This window comes from Balaenoptera borealis (assembly GCF_965194805.1).
Source record: "Balaenoptera borealis genome assembly, chromosome: 16".
Lineage (NCBI taxonomy): Eukaryota > Metazoa > Chordata > Mammalia > Artiodactyla > Balaenopteridae > Balaenoptera > Balaenoptera borealis.
Window position 1 is genome coordinate 5,892,158 of NC_138872.1, and position 23,563 is coordinate 5,915,720.

A 23,563-nucleotide genomic window follows, 5' to 3' on the forward strand; every position below is an offset into this window, starting at 1 on the left:
GCCGTGTGAAACAGGTCCCTGCTGGCCGGGGAAGTGCCGGCCCTCCTCTCACACTTCCCACACCTCCCACCTTGGGCCCGTCAGTCCCAGCAAGCCTTCCAATGCGTTCTCTCTTCCAGAGCTGAAACCCGAGAACGCCTCGTTCGCAACCTTTCCTCAGCATCTGAGCCCAATTTCCAAAAAGTGAAAATTGCCCATAATTATAATACTTTTCAATCCCAGGGAAGTTTCCCTGTGATGATTATAATTATATTATTTTGAGCTTGTGTGCCAGTGGGTACCCAAGGGTGGATTGGTTCTCGTCTGCAAGTAGGGGACATGTCAGCGTGTGTGCCATGGCCCCGGATTCCCTACACTGGAATGAATTTTGGAAGAATGAGCTTCAGTATTGGGGGCTGGCTGTATAACTTGATCCCAGAGCTTTAATTCCAAAAGCACTTCATACTTGGACCTCTGCTCGTCCATAGGAGTCTATTTTTCCAAATGTATTAACATCTGTGTTTCATATCAGGGCCTGTAATTGCTTTAGCCTTTTTGGCAGGAGACAGAGAGAATTAATATTTTTCAGTTTGGTCATGAGCAGTCGGTCATCTGTAGCTGGGAAGAAAAGTGCCTGCTCAGATGTGAACTCAGTAAGGATGGGAAATGCAGGCTCACCGGGAAAGGGACGTTTTAAAGGAGTCAACCATGGTTAAGGAAGCCCTTGGTTATTTCAAGTTCAGGCTGGAGGTCAGCATCTGGGTAAATGCTCAAGGCTCTTCCAGACACTGGTCCTTCCTTTGTCTTCCTGTTGCCAGCCCCCAGCAGCACCATTTTCTTCTTTTCTCCACAATGTCCAAGGCTTTGCCTTTTGTCACTCCGAAAATGGAGGAAGGAAAGCTGACACCTGGCCTGCAGTCCAGCGAACATGCCACCACACCCCCTCAGGGACCCAGGGCAGGCATCGCTAATGGATCACAGAGCTCTTTCCTGCCTACCCGGGCCTTGGCCTGAATCCTCAGTACAGCTCCGCTAGCTGAGGCAGCTGCTGCTAGTTGAGTGAAGCTGCCATCGAGTGAAGCCTGCCGGCCACCGGTCTCAGATCAGGCTTCCCTGAAGTCAGACCCTGAGATGAAGACTGTGTGAAACTGCACGATTAGAAAATGTTTCCAGAAAAAGCAGGTGCATGGGGAAGTGGGCCTGGAAAGACAGGCAGCCAGGCAAGGGGGTGGTGCCGGGCAGAGTCCCACAGAAGGTGACTTTGGCTCCCTCGTCCTGTAGGGACTTCTGGAGGTGAGTCGTACCCCTCCCCCCCACTCACGGGTCAAGGAGCTGAAGTGCTTCTACCTCCTCATCCGCCAGCGCTGTTTGAGGCAGGTTTCTCAACCTGGCATCACGGACATTTGGGGCTGCCCTGTGCGCTATAGGATGTTTAGCGTCCTCCCTGGCCTCCGCTCGTGAGGTGGCACTGCCAGGGTGCGACAACCCAAAATGTCTCCAGACGTTGTCACATGTCCCCTGCGGGACCCCTGGGGAGGGGGAGGGGCACTTCCACCCTGGATGTTCACAGGTGAAGGGGTGCTGGCGCCTGGGAGGGAAAGCCCCCGGGAGCCGGGGGGCCCAGGCAGAAGCATCTGAGATGCTGCGCTTGTGGATGAGCCGGAGGGGGTGCTGCTGGCCCTGACCCAGGCTTGAGTGGGGAGCCCCTCCCCACCCTGTCTCCTTCCTGCCTCCCATTCATCTGGCTCACTGCTATCCTCCCCCTAAAGCCCCACTGAGCTCCAGCCACGTACCTGCTCACACGCGTCCATCGGCCCCATGGTCTGGGATGGGAGGGCCCAAGCTGAGCTGTTGTCGGGACCCCCGGGACCACGTTTAAAGAGAAAAACTCAGATTCGTGTATTTAACCCCAGCCAGTCTGGTGTAAGGACCGGAAGTCTTTGTTAGTATTCTTCTTTTTTAAAAAGATTCTTTTTAGAGCAGTTTCAGGTTCACAGCAAAATTGAAGGGAAGGTACAGAGACTTCCCCTATAGCCCCCCTTCCCCACACGTGCACAGCCTCCCCATTATCCACATCCCACACAAGATGGTACATTTGTTACAACTGAGAAACCTCCATCGACACATCATTATCACCCAGGGTCCCTCGTTTACATCAGGATTGACTCCTGGTGTACAGTTTATGGCTTTGGACAGATGTGTATGACATGTATCCATCATCACGGTATCTTTATGTGGAGTATTTTCACTGCCCTAAAAAACCTCTGTGCTCTGCCTGTTCATCCTTCCCCTCCCCTCAACTCCTGGCAAGGGCTGATCTTCTTACCGTCTCCATAAATTGGCTTTTTGCAGAATGTCATACAGTTAGAATCATACAGTATGTAATTATTATTATTAATTGTTAAAAAGAAGCTCCCAGGACTGGTCACATACTTTGTGAGACCCAGTACAAAACGGAAACGTGGGACTACTTGTTAAAAATGCATTAAGGGGGACTTCCCTGGTGGTCCAGTGGTTAAGACTCTGCACTCCCACTGCAGGGGGCCCCGGGTTCGATCCCTGGTCAGGGTAAGATCCCACATGCCATGCAGCGTGGCCAAAAAAAAAAAAGCATTAAGGATTTCAACGCAGTGACTGCCGAGCATTAAACCAAGCACGGAGTCCTTGTATGTGTGGGACCTTGGGTGATTGCCCAGGTCACATGCCCATGAGGCTGGCCCTGCAAGCGACCTGGGTGTAGATATCTGTTGCTGTCTATACACATATGAATGCTTCTCATCTGTACCTTGAAAGTCCAGTGCTTTAGTCCAGGGGTGCACACCTTCCACAGTCCAGCTCCAGCCTCACCTCCAGCTGCCGCCTGTATACACACACACACAGAGACACACAGATACACATACAGACGTATGCACACGCAGAGACACACAGGCACACAACACACACAGAGACACACAGGCACACAACACACACAGATACACATACAGACTATACACACACAGAAACACAGGCACACAACACACACAGATACACATACAGACGTATATACACACAGAGGCACACAGGCACACAACACACACAGATATACAGACGTATACATACACAGAGACACACAGGCACACGACACACACAGATACACATACAGACGTATACACACACAGAGACACACAGGCACACAACACACACAGAGACACACAGGCACGCAACACACAGAGATACACATACAGACATATACACACACAGAGAGACACACAGGCACACAACACACACAAATACGCATACAGACGTATACACACACAGAGACACACAGGCACACAACATACACAGATACACATACAGATGTATACACACACAGAGACACACAGGCACACAACACACACAGATGGGGACACACACACCCGACCTATGGTCCAGCCAGCTTGGCTCTCGCACACCCCCCTTTTCTCCAGAGATACCTTGTTTTCTGGCCTCTGCTTTCCCCCAGCTGGTCTCCCTTCCCTGTCTCTTCAGTCCTGTCACTCTAGTTTAATACCTCCACCCCCCTGGAAACCAGATTTTAGAAAAATATAGTTTACTTTTTATTACTAGATCTTACTTTTTAGAATGGGTTTAGATTCACAGAAACATTGACTAGATGGCACACAGCGCTCCTGTACGCGCTGTACCCGGGCTCCCCTGTTAACCTCTTACATTAGTTTGGTGCATTTGCTATAGTTAAGGAGCCCATGTTGATGCATTATTATTATGAACTGAAGTCAGTAATTGACCCAGATTTTCTTGGTTTGTACCCAGTGTCTTTCTTCTGCTCCAGGACCCCATCCAGGACATCACATGACATTTAGTCATCACGTCTCCTTGGGCACATCTTGCCTGTGGGTTTCTTAGGCTCTGCTTGTTTCTGATGACCTTGACAGTCAACCAGCTTTTTTTTTTTTTTTTTAATAAATTTATTTATTTATTTTCGGCTGCGTTGGGTCTTCGTTGCTGCGTGCAGGTTTTCTCTAGTTGTGGCGAGCGGGGGCTACTCTTTGTTGCGGTGCACGGGCTTCTCATTGCGGTGGCTTCTCTTGTTGCAGAGCACGGGCTCTAGGCGCGTGGGCTTCAGTAGTTGTGGCTCTCAGGCTTCAGTAGCTGTGGTGTGAGGGCTTCAGTAGTTGTGGCTCTCGGGCTTCAGTAGTTGTGGCGCACGGACTTAGTTGCTCCGCAGCATGTGGGATCTTCCTCGACCAGGGCTCGAACCTGGGTCCCCTGCATTGGCAGGCGGATTCTTAACCACTGCGCCACCAGGGAAGCCCCTCAACCAGCTTTTGACAGAGTGTTTATACATAATCCTATCCCACTGTTGCTTCGTCTGTCTCAACCTTACCTCTTTCAAACTCCAACTCGAATCCCGCATCCTCTGAACCTGGACGCAGGTGATCAGGATCGCTAGGTCCTCAGCTTGGAGCACCCTGTGGCCTCTGGGGTTTTCGACCATTGCACACCACCCCCTTCCGGTGCCTGGCACAAAGCCTGTGGTTTCGCTTCTTGAACGGAAACTAGATTATCAGGGCCTTTTAGGGGGGAGGATTTTAAATTTTTTTGGCTCTTCCTCAGAACCTAGTTAGGGACTCTTTAAAGATGACACTTGGGTCCAAAAGCAGACTTCTTATTTCCCCTTGATGTCGTGAGGTTAGGGATTTGGGCTCAACCTTTGGCTCCAGGGTTGGGCCTGTAGGCTGGGGAAGTGGAGGAGTGGGGTGGTTTGTGAGCCAGGTTTTCGAGTGGGACTAAGAGTTAGAACGAGCAGCCTCCAAAGGAATCGGTCATTGTCCAAGGAAAGGAAATGGGAATTCTCCTTGGACAGCGCTTTCCATTAGAGCCCTGCTTTGTCAGGCATTACACGTGCAGCGGATTGGGGTGCCTCCCCGTGACCCTGAATTCCTAGGAGAAGAATCTGTGAGGCCCATAGTCTTGATTCCTGGGCTGGAATAGGGACCGCGCACCGGCTTCCCCTTCAGCGCTTCTCCCTACCGGCCATCGTGGGAGTGGGGGGGGATCCCTGCAATTTCTCCTGCAGCCCATGTCTGGCCTCCAAGGGTGGGCAACTCCTGCCCTGGTGGCCTCGCCAGCTGTGACCTGGGACAGGGCCTCCGTCCTTCCTCACTGCAATGGCTGAGTGGCGCTGCACGCCAGATGCTTCCGCTCAGCACCGGCCTCTCCTGCCCAGGGCTTTCTCTGCCCCAGGAGTGTGTGCAGCTCACTGCAGAGTCAAAGCCCCTCACCTTCCATCGCAGGTGGGTATATACCCCAGCCTCCTCGCACCCAGGAAGCACCACGCTGACCTGTGTTCACGCAGCGCCCCAGGGGCCCAGCGGGTGTGAGCCCCAGATGCCCACAGCTCCGTGTTTTGGCCTCTTTCCATCCCTGCCTCACTTCCCGCCCCGCTCCAGGTGGTTCCTGGGGTCACTTCTCAGACGAACCACTTGCATTCAAGTCCTTGACTCAGGATCTGCTCCTGGGGGGCCTCAGAATATGACAGAGGACGAGAGAGTGTGCACCTGGTGGGCTGTCAGGGGTTCAGCAGCGTAAGGCACCTGTGGCACCTGGCACAGCAGGTGTGTCCTCAGCCTCGCCTCTTCCTGCCGCCACTCTTCGGTTTAAGGAGCCACAGTCTCAGACACCCCCTCCCTCCTCTGCATCGAGTTGGATCTGGCCTTTGTTTTCGAAAACCTTGACTATGGTGCTCACGACACTTGCTTCTGTCTGCAGACTGCACTGCTGAGTTCATTTCCTTTCTCCCTTGTCTGCCTGGTTCACTTAACTTTTCTTCGTCTGGGTTTGGAATCTTAAAACAGCCTGTGGTTGTTTAAAAAAAAAAGTAGGAAAGATGACACAGCACAAAAACTGGGTTTGTGTTGGTGTGTTTATTCCTTGAGTGTGCGTGAAAGAGGCTGCATTTACCTTGTGCTATTTTGGTCTGGAGCTGGAGGCTGGAGGAAATGGGGCAACCGGGGAAAGTCTCGAAAGATGAGTCTCCCATCCTCGGCGTCTCGCCCGCCCACCTCCACGATGCCAGATGCAGGCAGCTGCCCAGCCACGTGGGATTTCCCATCTCAGAGTTCCGTGGCGCTCCCCACAAGGCCTGGTTGTTCTGGGGCGACCCCGGGGGCCTTTATGTTTCACCTCCGAGCACTGAAATCCCCAGCGCGGCTCACTTCTCATCGTTTGGTTTCTGTATGGATCCCACCCAGGGTGAACAGAATGCCAGGTCTCCAGGGTTCTGGAAATTCTGGGGCCCAAACCTTGGGGTCTTAAGTAAGGAGGAACAACAGTTGGGTCCCAAAGTAAATTTGAGATTGACTTTCTTCCCAGCCGCAGCCCCCTGCCTGTCTGCGTCCTCTTGGTTTCTCCTGACAGGTGCAGACCAAGGAGCTGACCTTGACAGAGTGCTGAGGGCACAGAAATGGAGGAGGTGAAGCCCAGGCAGCTGGGCGGCCTCCGGCTGGGGGTTGGCTGGGGGAGGTTTGGCTACCCTGTGATTACCTAGCCAGGACCTGTGGAAGGTGGGGAGCGTGGAGGTGCCTGGGGACGGACCAGTGTGTGTGACCAGGCAGCCTAGTGCCCGTGACCTGGGAGGGGGCTCCCGGTGGGTACAGGGTGGATGGTGGGCTGAGGCCCAGGGCACTGGAGGCAAATCCATCTCTGGAAGCACCTGAGTCCTTAGAAAAAACATTCACTCTTCCTTTTTAATAACACAGACTACAGAGAGTGACATCAGAAAACCTCCTTGGCTGATAGAAACTCCAAAGATACCAGCACATTCATTCAGCGGTGTTCTATTTGAGACCTACTATGTGCTATGTTGTTTGCTAGGTGCTGGGGCTCCGACGGAGGTGAGCAAAGTAGGACTGGTTCTGGCCGATAAGGAGCTTAAAAATGTGTTGGGGAAAGAGGAAAACCCAAAGAACCATATGAACACATTTAAATTCTAGCCTGAGTGCTGGAAAGGAGAGGCTGCGAGGATGTATAATGAGGATGTCCCCATCAGGGTGTCAGTGGAAGCTTCCCTGAGGAGCTGCAGGATGCCCAGGTACGACAGAGGCGAAAGGATAGGGAACAGTCTTCCAGGCAGTGGGAACAGCATGTACCAAGGCCTGGAGTGGGCCAGAGTCTGGTATAGATGGCAGCCTGAAAGGAGGCTGGAGTGGCTGGCCCTGGGGGGCAGGTGGAAGGACAGTGGAGTGAGAGGAGGTGTCGGGGAGGGAGGGGGGCCAGACCACCCAGAGCCTATAGGGAGGGTGAGTAAATGCCCCCATGTGCCCACCTGGAATTAATAGTACCTCCTTCCTCTCCCCAGAGTTTCCCAGTTTGGACCGGCAGTTACATCATCTCCCTTATCATGGAACGCATTAGTGAATTTTGGCTTTCTTATCCTAAGACCTAATAAAGGGTTTAGGGCAGGGCAGTTAGCTGTTCAGAATCGGGGTTCCGACAGCCTAGCCGGCTGCTGGGGACAGAGGGAGTGGGGGAGGAGGAGGGTGGAAGGAAGGCTCTGAGGTTCCTCCAGGTGGCCGCTCTCCCTCCACCCCGGGAGCATTTGTAAGCTTCCCTGAGCCTCAGTCTCCCGCCTGTGCAAGGGGACAAGAGCACCTGCCTGCCTCTCAGGTATCGTAGGGCTCGGTGGGCCGTCTCCACGCCAGACCTGTTCTATGATCATTGCATCTCGAATGAGAGTCAGAACGATGTGGTTGTGAGGGAATCTGCTGCTCCCCGGAGCCTTCAGCCTTGAGTCTTCAGCTCTGTGCCGGCACCTCGACTGTACCATCCCAGCTGATGCATCCTTAGAACAATCCTCATTGTTATCCCCACATGACAAACAAAAGAACCTGAAGGACAGAGGTTGGCTTGCCCTGGGTCACTCCACAGGGATTTGATTTCAGCTTTCCTAGGACCCAGAGCCTTGTGTCGTAATGCATACATCCCTGACCCCCCAAAGTGTGACCCAAGGACCACCCCGGCGACTTCATCACAAAGAGGATCCTGGGCTCCGCTTAGACCTCCTGGTTGTTTCCTCCTGCTGGTAGCTGCATCCCATTTTTAGGTCCAGACTTCATCCCTCTCCCCTCCTGCCCCCGTGATCTGCTCTCACACACAAGTTTGAGAGCCTCTGCAAGCACACTCCATGGCTGGAGGAGACATTTCTTTGCAGCAGGATTTCTCAGAACCTTTAAAGAGCGAATGTGCATCATGAAATCTGTTAAGAAGCAGTGATCACGTGGTGCTTCCTGATCTTACTTGAATACAGAGCCTTTGTGATTTTCAGCCCTGTCATTTCCCCCCTTGGACATCTTATTCGTGGGAGGCAGTTGTTTTTTTTTTTTTTAATTAATTAATTAATTTATTTATTTTTGCCTGTGTTGGGTCTTTGTTGCTGCACGTGGGCTTTCTCTAGTTGTGGCGAGCGGGGGCTACTCTTCGTTGCGGTGCGTGGGCTTCTCATTGCGGTGGCTTCTCTTGTTGTGGAGCACGGGCTCTAGGCGCGCGGGCTTCTGTAGTTGTGCTGTGCGGGCTCAGTAGTTGTGGCATGCGGGCTCAGTAGTTGTGGCTCGCCGGTTCTAGACTGCAGGCTCAGTAGTTGTGACGCACGGGCTTTGTTGCTCCGCGGCATGTGGCATCTCCCTGGACCAGGGCTCGAGCCCGTGTCCCCTGCATTGGCAGGCGGATTCTTAACCACTGCGCCACCAGGGAAGCCCGGGAAGCAGTTTTTGAGACCTTGATAAACTCCAAATCCTTCCTCTTGCAGACGGACAGATTGAGACCCAGGCCTTAACAGCTGCTGATTTGCTCCCTGACTCCAGTGACACAGGCCTCTTGGACCCTGGACAGGGGTGTTCTTGACCCTTCTGTGAATGCCCAGGTGGAGGATGGGGAAGGGAAGAGAGGAGGGAGAGACAGACAGACAGACAGACAGACAGGCAGATGGTCCTGGGGCAGGGAAGCTGTGGGCTGGTGACTCGTGCTCTGGCTGCGGGAGGAGAATATTGTGCTTCTTTGTGTATTTTTCCACCTTTCTCCCCAAATGACTTAATTTTAGTCTTCCTGGATAGGTGCAGCCTTAAAAAAAAAAAAAAAAAAAAGTGTTTAAAAAAAGCCTTGGACCTCTCTGACTTCATCTTCCCGTCCCGGGGACACCAGGGACTGTCTGGGTGACTTGGAAGAAGGTGGGGCATTCCCTGAAGCCCCAGGTGGGGTGCCGGGACCTGGGCTGGGTCCTGCCTGACCCGGGAGGCGAATGACAGCCACGCCCCATTTCCTCTGCCGGCTCCTTTGATCTCCTTCCCGGCTTCCCTGCAGGGCTGGTGTTGGCAGGCGGGGCTGCCTCCAGGTGCACAGCGGGCTGCTGGCTTCCCAGCCTGACTCAGCCTCAGCAGCGCCATGACTGCCCCGCTCCGTGACATCATGTTAGCCTGGGAAAGCTCTGGCTTCTCCGTCGCTCGCTGCCTTCTGAGGAACGTTCTCGAGACCCAGAAGCGGTTTACAACGTGCAGGGTTTTGAAATAAAATGTCCAGCCGTGCAGTTTCCCAAAGAGCCACAGGGTGAGGGTCAGAGCAGGGGTGAGGGAGAGTTTGCCCAAAGCCAGTTATTTCCACTCCCTGGTTAAAACTCTTGCCAGCCTCCCAGTTCTCCCAGCATCTGAACCGTCCCGTGGCCAGGCCGCCCTGCAGCTCCGTGCCACCGCACGCCTCTGTGCTCACCAAGTACCTGCACCCCCTCCACGGTAGCCTCTCTCATGAGGCTTTGCGTATTCTGTTCCCTCTGCTGGAATGCCCTTCCTGCCCTCTTGGCTGCACCGGCCTTGCTCACCCCTCTGGCCTCCCTCAGGAGACACTTCCCAAGGAATGTCCTCCCTGGACAGCCTCACCCCCCCAAATTCAGTGCTTTCCTTTGTCTTGCTCACCCAGGGGGCACTTCCTCTCCTCCATTCCACTTAGTCAGGGTTGACTTGCCCTCACGATGGGATGCATCCACGGCCCATGGACCCAGAGCTCCGTCTGTGGCTGCCTTTGTGCCTCTGGTTCCCAGCAGAACTCCTGAGACATAGGAGGTGTTCAGAGTGTGTTTCAGGAGGGAAATTCTTAAATTCTTCTGGCTGCCGTAACAAATTACCGCGAACTTAGTGGCGTAACACAAATTTGTTATCTTTTAGTTCTGGAGGTCAGAAGTCTGAAATGGGTCTCGGTAGGCTAAGAGGGAGATGTCTCCAGGGCTACCTTCCTTCTGCAGGCTCTAGGGAGAATCTGTTTCCTTGACTTTTCCAGCTTCTAGAGGCACCTGAACCCCTCGGCTGGTGGCCCCCGCCAGCAGTCACATCACTCGGTCCTCTGCTCTGTCCGACATCTCCTTCTCTGACCCTTCCGTCATCTTCTTTCACTCATAAGGGCCCACCTGGATAATCCAGGGTAATCTCCCATCTCAGAAATCCTTGATTTAATCCCTTTTGCCATGTAATCCACAGGTTCTGGGGGTTAGATGTGGATGTCTTTGAGGGGGTATCATTCTGCACACCACGTAATGTCAAGTTCTTTTCCCTTTTTCTGATGGCGTTGGGGGGAACCTTGGCACTGGGCCAGCCACATTCTCTCTTGGATCCTCTCCACCTCCTCTAACCTCAGGGAGGGATTCTTGGCTGGGGGCACCGATGTGAAGAATGGGCCCATGTGCTTCATGTCACTTCCGGTCGGGGGCCGGCCGGTCACTAGCTGAGGACGCTGTCTTAACTCCCCTGCAGCTCAGCTGTCTCATCTATGAAGTAGGGGCTGTGATTATGTCTACCTGGTTGGAAGAGGAATGATTAGGTGAGAGAATGTCACTCAAGGGCTTGGCGCACAGTAGGTGCCCAGGATGCGGAGCTGGGGTGCTGATGCCCCCTGCCACCAGCGAGGCCTCCTGGAGAGACCTTGGGTGACTCCGAATGTGGCCCTTCCAAACCCCAGCCTGCGTCTGCTCCCTGTCGGTGATGGGCTGTGTCTGAGGGATCCCAGAGGGAGTCAAGCTGGGTCTCGGCCTCCATCACACTGGCCTAGACTGAGGCCCGGGGCTGGGTTCTGATTCCCATGCAGCCACCAGCGGTCTGTGCACCAGACTCTGGTCTTCCCGGCTGAAAATGAAAGCATCCGGAGTAGATTTCCAAGGTCCTTTTTGGCTGTGAAGACCCTGCACTGCTGGGCCCCACTGGCAGGTGGAAGGCAGTGTCCTTCCTACAGCGCTCTAGGGTCGGGGGGAAGGAGAGTGAAACTGGGTCCTGAGACTGTTCAGGGACGGTCCCAGGTGACCAGGCAATGGGCACTGGGTGGCCCCGTGGGAATCCGTTTCCCATGGGTCCTGTTCCTGCCTGGAAAACCCCGGGGGCCAGAGGAATCCCCAGACTTCCATTCTCAGTCCCGGGGCTGTTTCCCTGGGAGCCGAGTGTATGCAAAGCATTAACAATGTCTCTGAGGCCCTGGTCGGAGCGGGTGGCGTCTTGCATTCTGCGTGGGGCTCTTACTACTCCGGGAGAAGCTCGTGGGCGAAGGCCCTTGAGATCACAGTCTCTAAATAGTCTCTAAGGAGCCAGAGGGCAAAAAAAAAAAAAAGGACTTTCCACCTTCCCACGTTGGAGATTTAAAAATACCCACTTTTCCGTTGTGGTCGGACTTTCCAGGGGAAGGTGGGCTGAGATGCTGGAAACTAGGTCAGGTGATGGTGTGGGCTTCCTCCTGCTTCCCCCATGGGTTAGATTTCGGCCACTCTCCTGGTGTCCCTGGGAGGAGGAGCCCGCAAGCCCCAGCAGCACTGTGTCCCCAGGCCGGTGGTTAAATATTAACACCCCTTCTGCCACGGAGTTGGGGTCACTGGCGGTTCACGCCTCGCGGAGAGCAGGGCTTTGGGGGAGGCTGGGTTTCAGGAGGGGTGAAGTCTGCCTTCTGGGTCTCCTGCTGTTCCTTTCATCGGAAGCAGCATGAGTAGGAGGAAGACCGGCTTTGTTCCCCAGCCCGGCTACCTCTGTGAGCCTGGAGGAACGGGCAGAACTGTCCCCACCCAGAAGAGGGGGTGAAGCCAGGCCAGCCACCTTGCCTGTGTTTGTTCCACAGACGCAGTAAAACATGGAAACAATGAGGACCTCGTACTATCTCACTTCTTTCAGAAATAGATTGTGCTTGCCGACTTGCGACAACATCGATGTGTGTGTGTGTAGAGGCGAGAAACAGCCCCAGGGGGATTGTTGCTGCAGCTCCCGAGTATGTGCATCTAGGCTTTCCACACATAGGTGTGTTAACCTTAAAAAAATTCTTAGCATCATGCCACTGTGCTCTATATTTTGGGCTTATTCACTCTTTAAAATATAGCTTTATTGGGATATATATTTCACATACCATCCATTTCAATCTTGTAAAGTATGTTATTCATTGGTTTTTAGTATACTCAGGGCTGTGCTATTTAAGGTTACCCTATTTAATCTTAGATGATATTCACCACCCCAAAGCAAACTCCATACGCATTAGCAGCCGGCCTCCCCTCATTTTTCCCCATCCTCAGCTATTGGCAACTACTAATCTTTTCAGTCTCTGTGGATTTGCCTCTTCTGGACATTTCATATAAATAGAATCATACAATATGTGGTCCTTTGTGTCTGACTTCTTTTACTTAACATAATGATTTCAAAGTTCACCCATGTCGTAGCATGTGTCAGTGCTTCATTCCTTTTTACTGCCAAATAGTATTCCATGGTATGGGCTTACCATGTTTTGTTTATGTGTTCATCATGTGATGGATATATGAGTTGTTTCCATTTTTTTTGGCTCTTATGAGTAATGCTGCTATGAACATTCATGTATAGGATTTTCATTTCTCTTGGGTAGTAAAATTATTGGGTCATATGGTAACTCTATGTTTTACTTCTTAAAAAACTGCCGTTCTATTTTCCAAATTCACTGCACTATTTCACATTCCCACCAGCAGTGTCTGAAGGTTCCAATTCCTCCACATCCTGGCCAACACTTACTATTGTCTGTGTTTCTGGTTTTAGCTATCCTGCTGGCTGTGAAGTACTAACTTACTGTAGTTCTGATTTGCATTTCCCTAATGGCTAATCATGTTGACCCTCTGTTCATATGTTCACTGGCCATTTGTATATCTTTAAAGAAATGTCTGTTCAAATTGGCCTTATCCATCTTTGGAATCAATAACATGTTAGCTTTACAATACAGGTTCTTACTTTGCCCTCTTCCATTTTCTTGACCAATTTGTATAAGAAGGAATTATCTCTTTTTTAAAAAATTTATTTATTTATGTATATATTTTATTTTTGGCTGCGTTGGGTCTTCATTGCTGCGCACAGGCTTTCTCTAGTTGCGGCAAGCAAGGGCTACTCTTTGGTGCGGTGCGCGGGCTTCTCACTGCGGTGGCTTCTCTTGTTGCGGAGCACGGGCTCTAGGTGCACGGGCTTCAGTAGTTGTGGCACGCGGGCTCAGTAGTTGTGGCTCGCAGGCTTTAGAGCGCAGACTCAGTAGTTGTGGCTCGCGGGCTTTAGAGCGCAGGCTCAGTAGTTGTGGCACGCGGGCTCAGTAGTTGTGGCTCGCGGGCTTTAGAGTGCAGACTCAGTAGTTGTGGCTCGCGGGCTTTAGAGCGCAGGCTCAGTAGTTGTGGCACATGGGCTTAGTTGCTCCGCGGCATGTGGGATCTTCCCAGACCAGGGCTCGAACCCGTGTCCCCTGCATTGGCAGGCGGATTCTTAACCACTGCGCCACCAGGGAAGTCCAGAAGGAATTATCTCTTGATAATATGGTAAAAATACAGTATAAAACCATCTGGGTGTGGGGAAAGGCCTTTTACTTCTATTTCAATTTGTTAGTGCATATTGGGTGACTCAAATTTTCTACTTCCTTTTTTTTTTTTAACCAATCTTAGCATATTGTATTTTCCCAGAAATTTGCATACTACACATCCTGTATTATGACACCTTTTTACTTAATACCGTGTTTCCCTCTTGTCAAGAAGTATGGATTTATATGGTCCTTTGACACAGCTGTGTAGCGCTTGGATACACCCTCTGTTTTTACCCGTCCCTCTCAGTAGATGGTTTGTTTTCGGTTTTTCTGTTCTAAACAGTGTGACTGTTGTTTGGGTTCTATCTCTTTGGTGAACAAACCACCTACAACGCAGTGGCTAAAACAACAATCATTTAATTGCTCAGGAATTTGGGCAGGGCTCAGCTGGGCAGTTTTTCTACTCTTGGTAGCGTCTGCTGTAGTCCCTGATGAAGCTGAGACCTTGGCTGGGGCTGGAACACCCTAGATGGCATGTCTGCTGAGGGCTGGCTTGGCTTTTCTCTCTCTCCCCTCATAGACCCCCCCTCCTCCGCAGCCTCTGCCCCTTCCCCTTCCATGTCATCTCTCCCACAGAAGAGTCAGAGTTGCCAGCGCAGTGGGCAGCAGAAGCAGATCTGCTAAGCCTCTTCCGTCTTCCTCCTGGACATGGCAGGGCCTCCCTGCCACTGAGTCCACAACAAGTCAGGTGGTCAGTGCAGACGTCAGAGGTGGGAGCAGACCTCCTCCCCGATTTATGAGAGAGCTGCATGTGGGGAGGGAGAGGAGGAATTGTTGATGGCCATATTTGCAGAAAATCTCCGACTGCGAACATCCGGAGACAGTTGTCTGATGAGTGCTGGAGTCCAAGGCGAACGTTGTTTGAATGGACATGTGGTCTGTTGTTCCATGGATCTTGGGCAGTCATGGAATGACCGGGACCAACATAGATAAAGTTCCCATCCCAGAATTTCCTACCGTCCAACAGAATTTCCTATCATCCAATTTCCTACCGTCCAATTTCCTACAGTACACCAGCACTTACATGACTTGTAGTAACTATAGCGATGGTCTAGGAGCCGTGGGAGTTTGTCACTAGGCTAGTCTTCACTCGGCTTCCTCCAGCTGCTGAAGAAGAGGGCATTCTCTCCATTTTACAGAGGAGGAAAGTGAGGCTCCGGAATGAGCTAGCCTGCCCTGCTTGCCTTCTCTGTTCCCTGCCACCTGGACGTCATCCCCCCTCTAGTTATTTTCTCTGCTCCACACAATGTTGTGACAATAACACGCATCGTGCAGCACTGAACAACCTCCTGGGTCTCTTGTCCCTTGGCCAGAGGGTGAGTTAAGGAGGTGATGGGGCTTAAGTACCAAGTCCTCAGGTCACACTTCCGGCGCTGTATCCTGGTTCTGTCACTTAGAAGGTTTTTTTTTTTTTTTTAATTTATTTATTATTTATTTTTGGCTGCATTGGGTCTTTGTTGCGGTGCACGGGCTTCTCATTGCAGTGGCTTCTCTTGTTGTGGAGCACAGGCTCTAGGCGCGCAGGCTTCAGTAGTTGTGGCGCACGGGCTTAGTTGCTCCGCGGCATGTGGGATCTTCCCAGACCAGGGCTCGAACCCGTGTCCCCTGCATTGGCAGGCGAGTTCTTAACCACTGCGCCACCAGGGAAGCCCCTGTCACTTAGGAGGTTTATCCATGTGGGCAGTTGGCTTCCCCTCGCTGAACCTCACTTCCCTCATCTATAAAATGGGAACAGTAACCTGACTGTTGGAGATCAGGGAGCTGGTGCACGGAAAGCACCTAGATTCTTAGCAGTGGGAAAGGGGAAGGAGTGCATTTAGGTTCCCCGGGGCTCCCACCCTGAGCCGTTCTGCCTCTGCTGTCACCTGGGCTCGTCAGGGAGGCCAGTATGTTCATGGTAAATAAGAACATCACAAAGGGCTTGTTGGTTCCTCCCAGTTGTAAGAACCAGTGTGTTCGAATAAGGTGCTGGAGGTGGCAGCGAGACATTCCCACTTCCCCGGCCGTCAGTCTGGACGCGGCTGCTGGGTAATTGCTCCCTTGTCCCGTTCACGCGGCCATCCTGGGGCTGGGCTTTCTGTCTCAAAGCAGAGTCTGTGTTAGCATCTCACTCCCGCCGCCTCGGCAGGGCTTTCCTGTCCCGATGCCTTCCACGAAGGTTCGGCTCTTCCCAGCAAGCCCGGAACGAACTGCGAGCTAGGGCTCAGGACAGGGGGTCCGCACACGCTCGCGTGTTGATTCACGCTGAGTCAACGCTCGCCTGTAACATCTGGCCCTCGGTGTCCCGGCTGTAATAAGAGAACGTTTCGTACCGTTTGGCAAGGCGTTCACTGTTCAAAGGCCCAATTCCATTCCCTAAGTTGCTATTCATTGTTTTACTGTCCATCAGGGCCTATCCAGATATCTGGTCACATTTTCCGGCAAATAATTTTCCAGCGAAGTCGCCACCCAGGTCTGTGACTTCTGTGCTGTGGTATAGAGGCTGCCTACCGGGGCCCTGGGAGCCCGAGCGAGTGAGGGAATTGTTTTGACTCGGACTGGTGTTTCTTCTCTCATCTGTTAATTATCGAGAGCAGCGAACTGGTTCGTTGACAGTCTTGGTAATCTCCATAGCCAGGAAAGCCATCAAGGCAGATTGGAGATGAAGACAGTGGAAATTCTTGTTTGGAAGTTTAAAATCTGTGTGGACGTCCCCCCAAGTCAGTTCTGAAACTACCTCTGAAAAGGCACTGGGAAGAAGTAGAAGTAAACGGATCATGAAAGATTGTCTCGTTATTTTAATTCAGTTTGGCCATGAAAGTCAAAGTGTCCTCAAAATATTCTGTGGCTCTGAAAAGACGTCCTTGCCCCCCTGCTCTCTCTGTATTACAGAGGCAGCAAGTGTCCTACAGTCACCAGGGACTGCGGTTTGGCTGGTCAAGAGACAATGCACTGTCCTGTAGTGTGGCTCCGTTCTGCTGGCCGTAAGATCAGAAGTCGTATCTCGTTCACGTGCGTGACATAATGTAATTCAGCATTTTCTGAATTGGGTTCTGGCGATTACTGAGTATCACTTAAAAAGTGGGATTTTGGGGGGCGTGAGGTGGGGATAACTCCTGTTTCCATCTTGTGGTCCTGGTGATGTTGTCCATCACCGTGGAGTGGGGTGCCCAGCCCTCCCGTGGCCAAGGGTGGGGCAGGGACTTGACGAGGCCAACTAGATCCTCTGCCCTCAGACTTTTGGATGGAGAGAGTCAAAGAGGGAAATACAGCTCAAATTCATTCCCTCACTCCCAAAAACTGTGCCTTGATGAGACAGCCCTGCACCCTCTCAGCTGTCTTGGCTCCTGTCTGCTTCTGAGCCTGGCTCTCCACCCTGTGTAGACTTCTCTGAGTGACCCGTTAATCTCCCAGTACATTTCCGCTGGGTTCCGAGTGAAAGTAAATTTGAGACACTGGGTAACATTACCAATTTGTTTTCTGCATGCATGCCTTCTCTGAGTCTTGTACATTTTAATATGCTTGGTAAATGTCTAATGTGTTATGATGCAACAGAGATCTCACAAACTTGGAGGTCTCCAGACCACACAGGAAAGATGAAGAGGGTGGTCAGCACTAGTTTCAGGAAGGAGAGCGGGGGATGGGGTCAATAGGGAGATTGTGCCTCATCTCAAGGAGGGGGTATCTGCTGCTCGCTTTGGCCGATGGCTTAGTGAGTTATATACAATGGGTTTAATTCGCCAAAGGCTCTTAAATGATGACAACGACACTTGAGCAAAGGCAGCTTCCGGAAGACCTTCTCTTCTTGTATGGTTGCAAGCCTCACAGGGGGCCCGGTTCGGTTCCAGGCCTGCCTCAGCTGTGTGCTAGCAGTGTAACCCTGTGCAAACAGCTTTGCCTTTCTGAGCCTCTGTTCTGAGACCTGCACAGTGGTACAGTTAATATTACCCACCTCAGAGAGTTATTGTAGGAACTCAGTGACATGATCTGGGCAGGCAGTTCAACCCAGGGCTTGGCAGGTGGTAAGTGCTCAATCAGTAGTTGGTACATCTGATAAGGTGTGAGCAGAGAAAATTCACCTGAATTCCCAGGAAAATTAGATCCCTCCAGGTATGATAGAGACTGTCAGTACCCTGGGGCAGGAGCTGGTTGGGTGCTGTTCATCATTGGACCCACAGCCTGGTACAGTGTAGGAGCTCAAATATCCTAATTGACTATCGAAGGACTCAAAATATTTAAACTTTGAATCCTTATAATTAAAAGTGCAAAAGAGACATTAAGATATCTTACATACTAGAATTCTACTACCTAGGAATGTAAAAATCCAGCCATCCATCCATCTGTCCATCCATTCATCCATACATCCATCCATCTATCCATCCATCTTCCATCTATCCATCCATCCATCTTCCATCCATCCATCCATCCATCCATCTTCCATCCATCCATCCATCTTCCATCCATCCATCCATCCATCTTCCATCCATCCATCCATCTTCCATCTATCCGTCCATCCATCTTCCATCCATCCATCCATCTTCCATCTATCCGTCCATCCATCTTCCATCCATCCATCCATCCATCCATCCATCCATCTTCCATCCATCCATCCATCCATCCATCTTCCATCCATCCGTCCATCCATCTTCCATCTATCCATCCATCAATCTTCTATCCATCCATCCATCCACCTTCCATCCATCCATCCATCCATCCATCTTCCATCCATCCATCCATCCATCCATCCATCTTCCATCTATCCATCCATCTATCCATCCATCCATCCATCCATCCATCTTCCATCCATCCATCCATCCATCTATCCATCCATCTTCCATCTATCCATCCATCCATCCATCTTCCATCCATCCATCCATCCATCTTCCATCCATCCATCCATCTTCCATCTATCCGTCCATCCATCTTCCATCCATCCATCCATCCATCCATCTTCCATCCATCCATCCATCCATCTTCCATCTATCCATCCATCAATCTTCTATCCATCCATCCATCCATCTTCCATCCATCCATCCATCCATCCATCCATCCATCCATCTTCCATCTATCCATCCATCTATCCATCCATCTTCCATCTATCCATCCATCCATCCATCCATCCATCCATCCATCTTCCATCCATCCATCCATCCACCCTCCATCCACTACAAGGTCAATTGTGGTTTTACCCATTTGGCTACTACAAATCTGAGGAAGAGAGAATTAAAGGACTCCCTCTATTAATGGTGTCAGTCTGCATGGGGGTCCACCTCCTAACACTTGGTGGGCTCATGAGGAAGTTGCACAGTGTGGAAATGAGGAGCGTCTGCACTGGTGCTCAGCTGCCTGGGCTCAAACCCCCAGTCTAGCAACTTCCTGGCTACATGACCTTGGGCATGTCATGGTTTTACCATGGATTCATGGGAGATGATAGTACTCCCACAGCTTAGGGTTGTGAGAACTGAATGAGAATGTGTGTACCACACTGGGGACAGTGCCTGGCGAGTGGTGAATAAGCCACCGAAAGGGGACTGCTGTTCCCTGAGACTTCCGGCCTCATGGAGGCTGTAAAATTGCTGCCTTCCTGTGCTCTGTCTCACTGGCATCCCCCCTAACGAATCTGAAGGGCGCATCTGTCTCGTAGCAGCTCCCTGTCTCCTGCACGTATCTCTTTACACCTCTTCTGCACTCCGTCTCCCCACCACGGCTGCTACCTGGGGATCTCCATGGCTGGCTCTTGGTCTGATGAACCCACTTTGGGGGGACTGACAGACCTCCTGCCAGCTCCCCCGCCTCACAAGGTCCTCCTGTCTGTCAGTGGCTGGCTGGCTGACGGGGGCACCGAGCCATGACCTGCTGACCCGGAGCCTGCGTCTCTCTCCTCTCTTGCAGGGAGTCGGACCTGTTCCTGCTCGACAGCCGCACCCTCTGGGCCTCGGAGGAGGGCTGGCTGGTGTTCGACATCACGGCCACCAGCAACCACTGGGTGGTCAACCCACGGCACAACCTGGGCCTGCAGCTCTCGGTGGAGACTCTGGATGGTAAGTCCCCACCGCCACGCCAGCTCGTGCCGGTGCGGCCCGCAGCCGTGGACTCGAGGAGGATCTCGGCGGTCCACGTGCTCGTCTCCATCAGGACCAGGCTTCCCCTGCCCCCTCCCCCATCAGTACTTACTCTCCAGCTTTTTGATCCAAAACGAAAGCAGTCCCTACCCCTTTTGCATAAGATGATTACACAGTTGGCCAGAGCTGGGGTGGGTGAGGCCTAGTTGCTCACAGCAGCATGGGTGGCCTCCCCCTGTTCGAAATGCAGACTCTCTGGCCCGTCCCAGGCCTGCTGCATCAGAACCTGCACTTTAGCTGAGCCTCCGGTGATGCCCGAACATAGAACGTGCTGATGCAGGCTCCTCAAACTCAGGACACAGGACATCCTGGGGTGTCCTGGGCATTGTTGGATGTTTAACAGTACCCCCGGGCCTCTACCCACTAGATAGATAGATAGCCTCCTCCACTTGTGACACCCAAAAAATGTCTCCAGACGTTGCCAAGTGTCCCACGCGGGGCACAGTTGCCCCGGTTAAGGACCACCGCACTGATACGAGGCATTAACCTTCTTCCAAGAGACTGAATGTGGTGCTGAGTCCCAGATACTTGGAGAATGCGCTGTCCGCCCGCCCTCCCCCAGCACCTCCCCCGCACCCCACACCCATCTTTTCTGAGAAGGGCAGACAGGAAAGCACGTGCGGGACTAGGGTGGGCCCGGCTGTGCCAATCTCTCCTTCCCCAAAGCGTATTTCTTATTAAGTGGGGATGCCTTTAGGGTGGGTAACTTCTTCCTTACACCAGTTTACAAAAGAATTATTTTAGAATAGGTAATACATGTGCCTGGCTCAAAATTCAAAAGTTATAGCCCTGTGCAACAGTGAGTAGTTTCCCTCTGACCTCCTTCCTCCAGCTGCTGAGTTCCACCTCCCAGCGGCAGCTATCTCCACGTTATTGGGTGTCTCTCTGTTCAGAGATGCCTTCTGGGTATCTAAGCAATTAGATATAGATTCCGCTTTCCTTTTTTTTTTCCTCCCACAAATACTATCATAGTATATACAGTGTTGTTCGCTTTGCTTTTTTCACCAGACAACGTATCTCGGAGGTTGGTCTTTTCTCCGCTGTTAAAGAGCTTCCTTAGTCTTTAGAGGCTGTTGTGTCTTTGTGTACGTGTGGAGTGGACACAGCTCTGCCGCTCACTCACTGTGTGACTTTGGACAACTTCGCCTACGTCCCAGAGCCTTGGCTCCTCATATCCAACCCTTGGGTAATAAGAGAGCCTGGGTTATCGGGTTGTTCTGAGAATGAGTGAGTTAATACAGGAAGAGTTTTAAAAATAATGCCCTAAGGTACAAAGGAATTCCCTGGGACTCTTGTGAAAATGCAGATTCTGTTTCAGCAGGTCTGGGACGGATGGGAGGCTGTGGTCCAAACAGCCCCCAAGTGATGCGGAGGCTGCCGGTCCCTGGACAGTGCTTTGAGTAGTGAGGGCTGAGAACAGGGCCCGGCTCGTAATACACGTGCCCTAAATGAAAGGAGTTGTTGTTGTCATTGTTTTTGTTGTGTTACTACCACCAAGAGTAACACATCCAATCCACCCGGGATGGACGTCTAGGGTTTTCCCATCTTCCGCTCCCATAAACAGAGCTGCAGTGGAGAACCTCAGCACACATGTCCTTGGACACTTGAGTAGGTGTAGGTCTAGGAACAATTCCTGAAAGTGGCATGTCTGTAGTTTTTTTTTTTTTGTAATATTTTATTTATTTGTTTAGGTGGCACCCAGGATCTTTTAGTTGCGGCATGCAGGCTCTTCGTTGCGGCACGCGTGTGGGATCTAGTTCCCCGAGCAGGGATCGAACCCGGGCCCCCTGCATTGGGAGCGCAGAGTCTTACCCACTGGACCCCCAGGGAAGTCCTTGTTTGTAGTTTTGATCGGTATTGCCAGTTTACCCTCCGGAGAGGTCTTTCCATTTGCACCCGCCGCCGGCAATGCACGAGGGCACCCGTGTCCCCTTCTTTGTCGGGACAACCTCTCAAATGTACCTGTCTTTGCTGATCCGATAGATGATGCGTGGGATCTTGTAGTTTTGCTTTGCTTTTCTCTCCTCTGTGCGAGGTTGAGCCCTTATTTCTCGAATACGCCACTTGCAGTTTCCTCCCCGCGAACCTCTGTCTCCTCTGCCCATTGCTCGCATAGGGTGTCGGTCTTTTTCTGCTTTATATTTTAGGGATATTTTGCCCTTTGCGATTTGAGCTGCAAATATTGTTCCAGCTTTTAGTTCTTCTTTTTACTGTGGTTAATGCTTGGTTTGGCCAAGTGGATTTGGAAAATATAGATAAATTTTATAATTTTTTCCCCAGAATTATCCGCCTAAGGTCACATGCTATGTGGGAGGGGGCCACAGAGTTTAGGACCACACTTGTCTTCTTTCCAGTCTGGTCTTCTTTCTACTGATGGTCTCCCCCAGGCTCCCCACCCCTCCAAACCTTCCCCTTTTCATGCCCCTGACACTTTATAGTGGGGTCCTAGAAGATGCTGGAGTTTCCCATTGCTCTATAGTGGGTTGGCAAACTATGCACGGTGGACCAAATTCAGCCTCCAGCCTGTTTTTGGGTGCCTGTGCGCTAAGAATAGTTTTCAAAATTTTAAATGGCTAAGAAAAATTTTAAAAAGAAGACTATTTTGTGACACATAGAATTATAGGAAATTCACATTTTGGTGTCCATGAATAAAGTTTTATTAGTACACAGTCACACTTACTGGTTTATGTATATCACCTGGGCCTGCTTTTGTGCTGCAGCAGCAGAGTTGAGTAGTTGTAACAGAGACGCTATGGCCCACAAAGCTGAAAATATTATTTTCAGAAATACTATTTACAGAAGGAGTTTGCAACCCCTGCTCTATACCAGAATTTCTCAAACTGTGTTCCGTGAAGAGTCATGATCAGTTAAGTGCAAGAAATGCTAGGTTGGATAAACTAAACAGGTTTCACTGCAGGACTTATCAGAGCCTTTATTTTGCTGATGTCCATTGTGAATCTCCTGATAGGGTATACAGCATAGAAGAATTCCAAACTTATTTGGCGATAGAATCATTCAACTCTTGTTTGTCCTTAAAAGCCCCTGTGGAACATAGTGGAGATGAGGCACAAATGAGGCTAAGGGAGACTTGATTGACCTCTTCAGAGTGACCGTTTCCCTGAACTTGTGGGTATTGGCTTGACCTGCCAACTTGATCCGGTGGGTCATGTGCTCCTTTATCCTGCCTGCCCTTCTGGCTCAGGGTGGCACAGGTTTGGTTTTTCTCTTAAGTGACACTCAACCCAGGCCTGCCATCCCCTTTCTCCCCCACAGTCAGGGACTTTGTCCCCCTTTTGCCTCCAGCGTCTGCTCCCCCCAACCTGTGGCTGAGGCTCAGTGTTTATTGACGTGGCACAGCCTGATGGTGACATGGGCTCGGGCTCAGGAGCTGGCCAGACTCCCCAGGTTCAAGTCCCAGCTCTGCTGTTTCTAGCCACATGACCCAGGGTGAGTCACTTAATGTCCCTCATCTGGAAAATGGGGTTAATAATAGTTTCCACCTCCCAGGGTGGTTGCAAAGGATTAGATGAGCTCATGCAAGTGAAGAGCTTAATTGCTTAACATGTGGTAGCTGCTAAGCACAAAGTAAGTGCTTTCTGCCATTGTCTCCTGTGATCCTCACCATTACCAGCGGGGTA

At 51.5% G+C, this 23,563-nt stretch overlaps 1 protein-coding gene across 4 annotated transcripts in view; it reads left to right on the forward strand.

Annotated features, from left to right (window-relative positions):
• The window catches only part of BMP7 (bone morphogenetic protein 7), a 92,199-nt gene that overhangs the window by 41,886 nt on the left and 26,750 nt on the right, over window positions 1-23,563 (forward strand). For all 4 annotated transcript variants that reach the window (XM_082359308.1, XM_082359310.1, XM_082359311.1 and 1 more), the window contains exon 3: window positions 19,696-19,844. In XM_082359308.1, coding sequence (XP_082215434.1) covers window positions 19,696-19,844 — 149 coding nt within the window. The remainder of the gene's footprint in view (window positions 1-19,695; window positions 19,845-23,563) is intronic.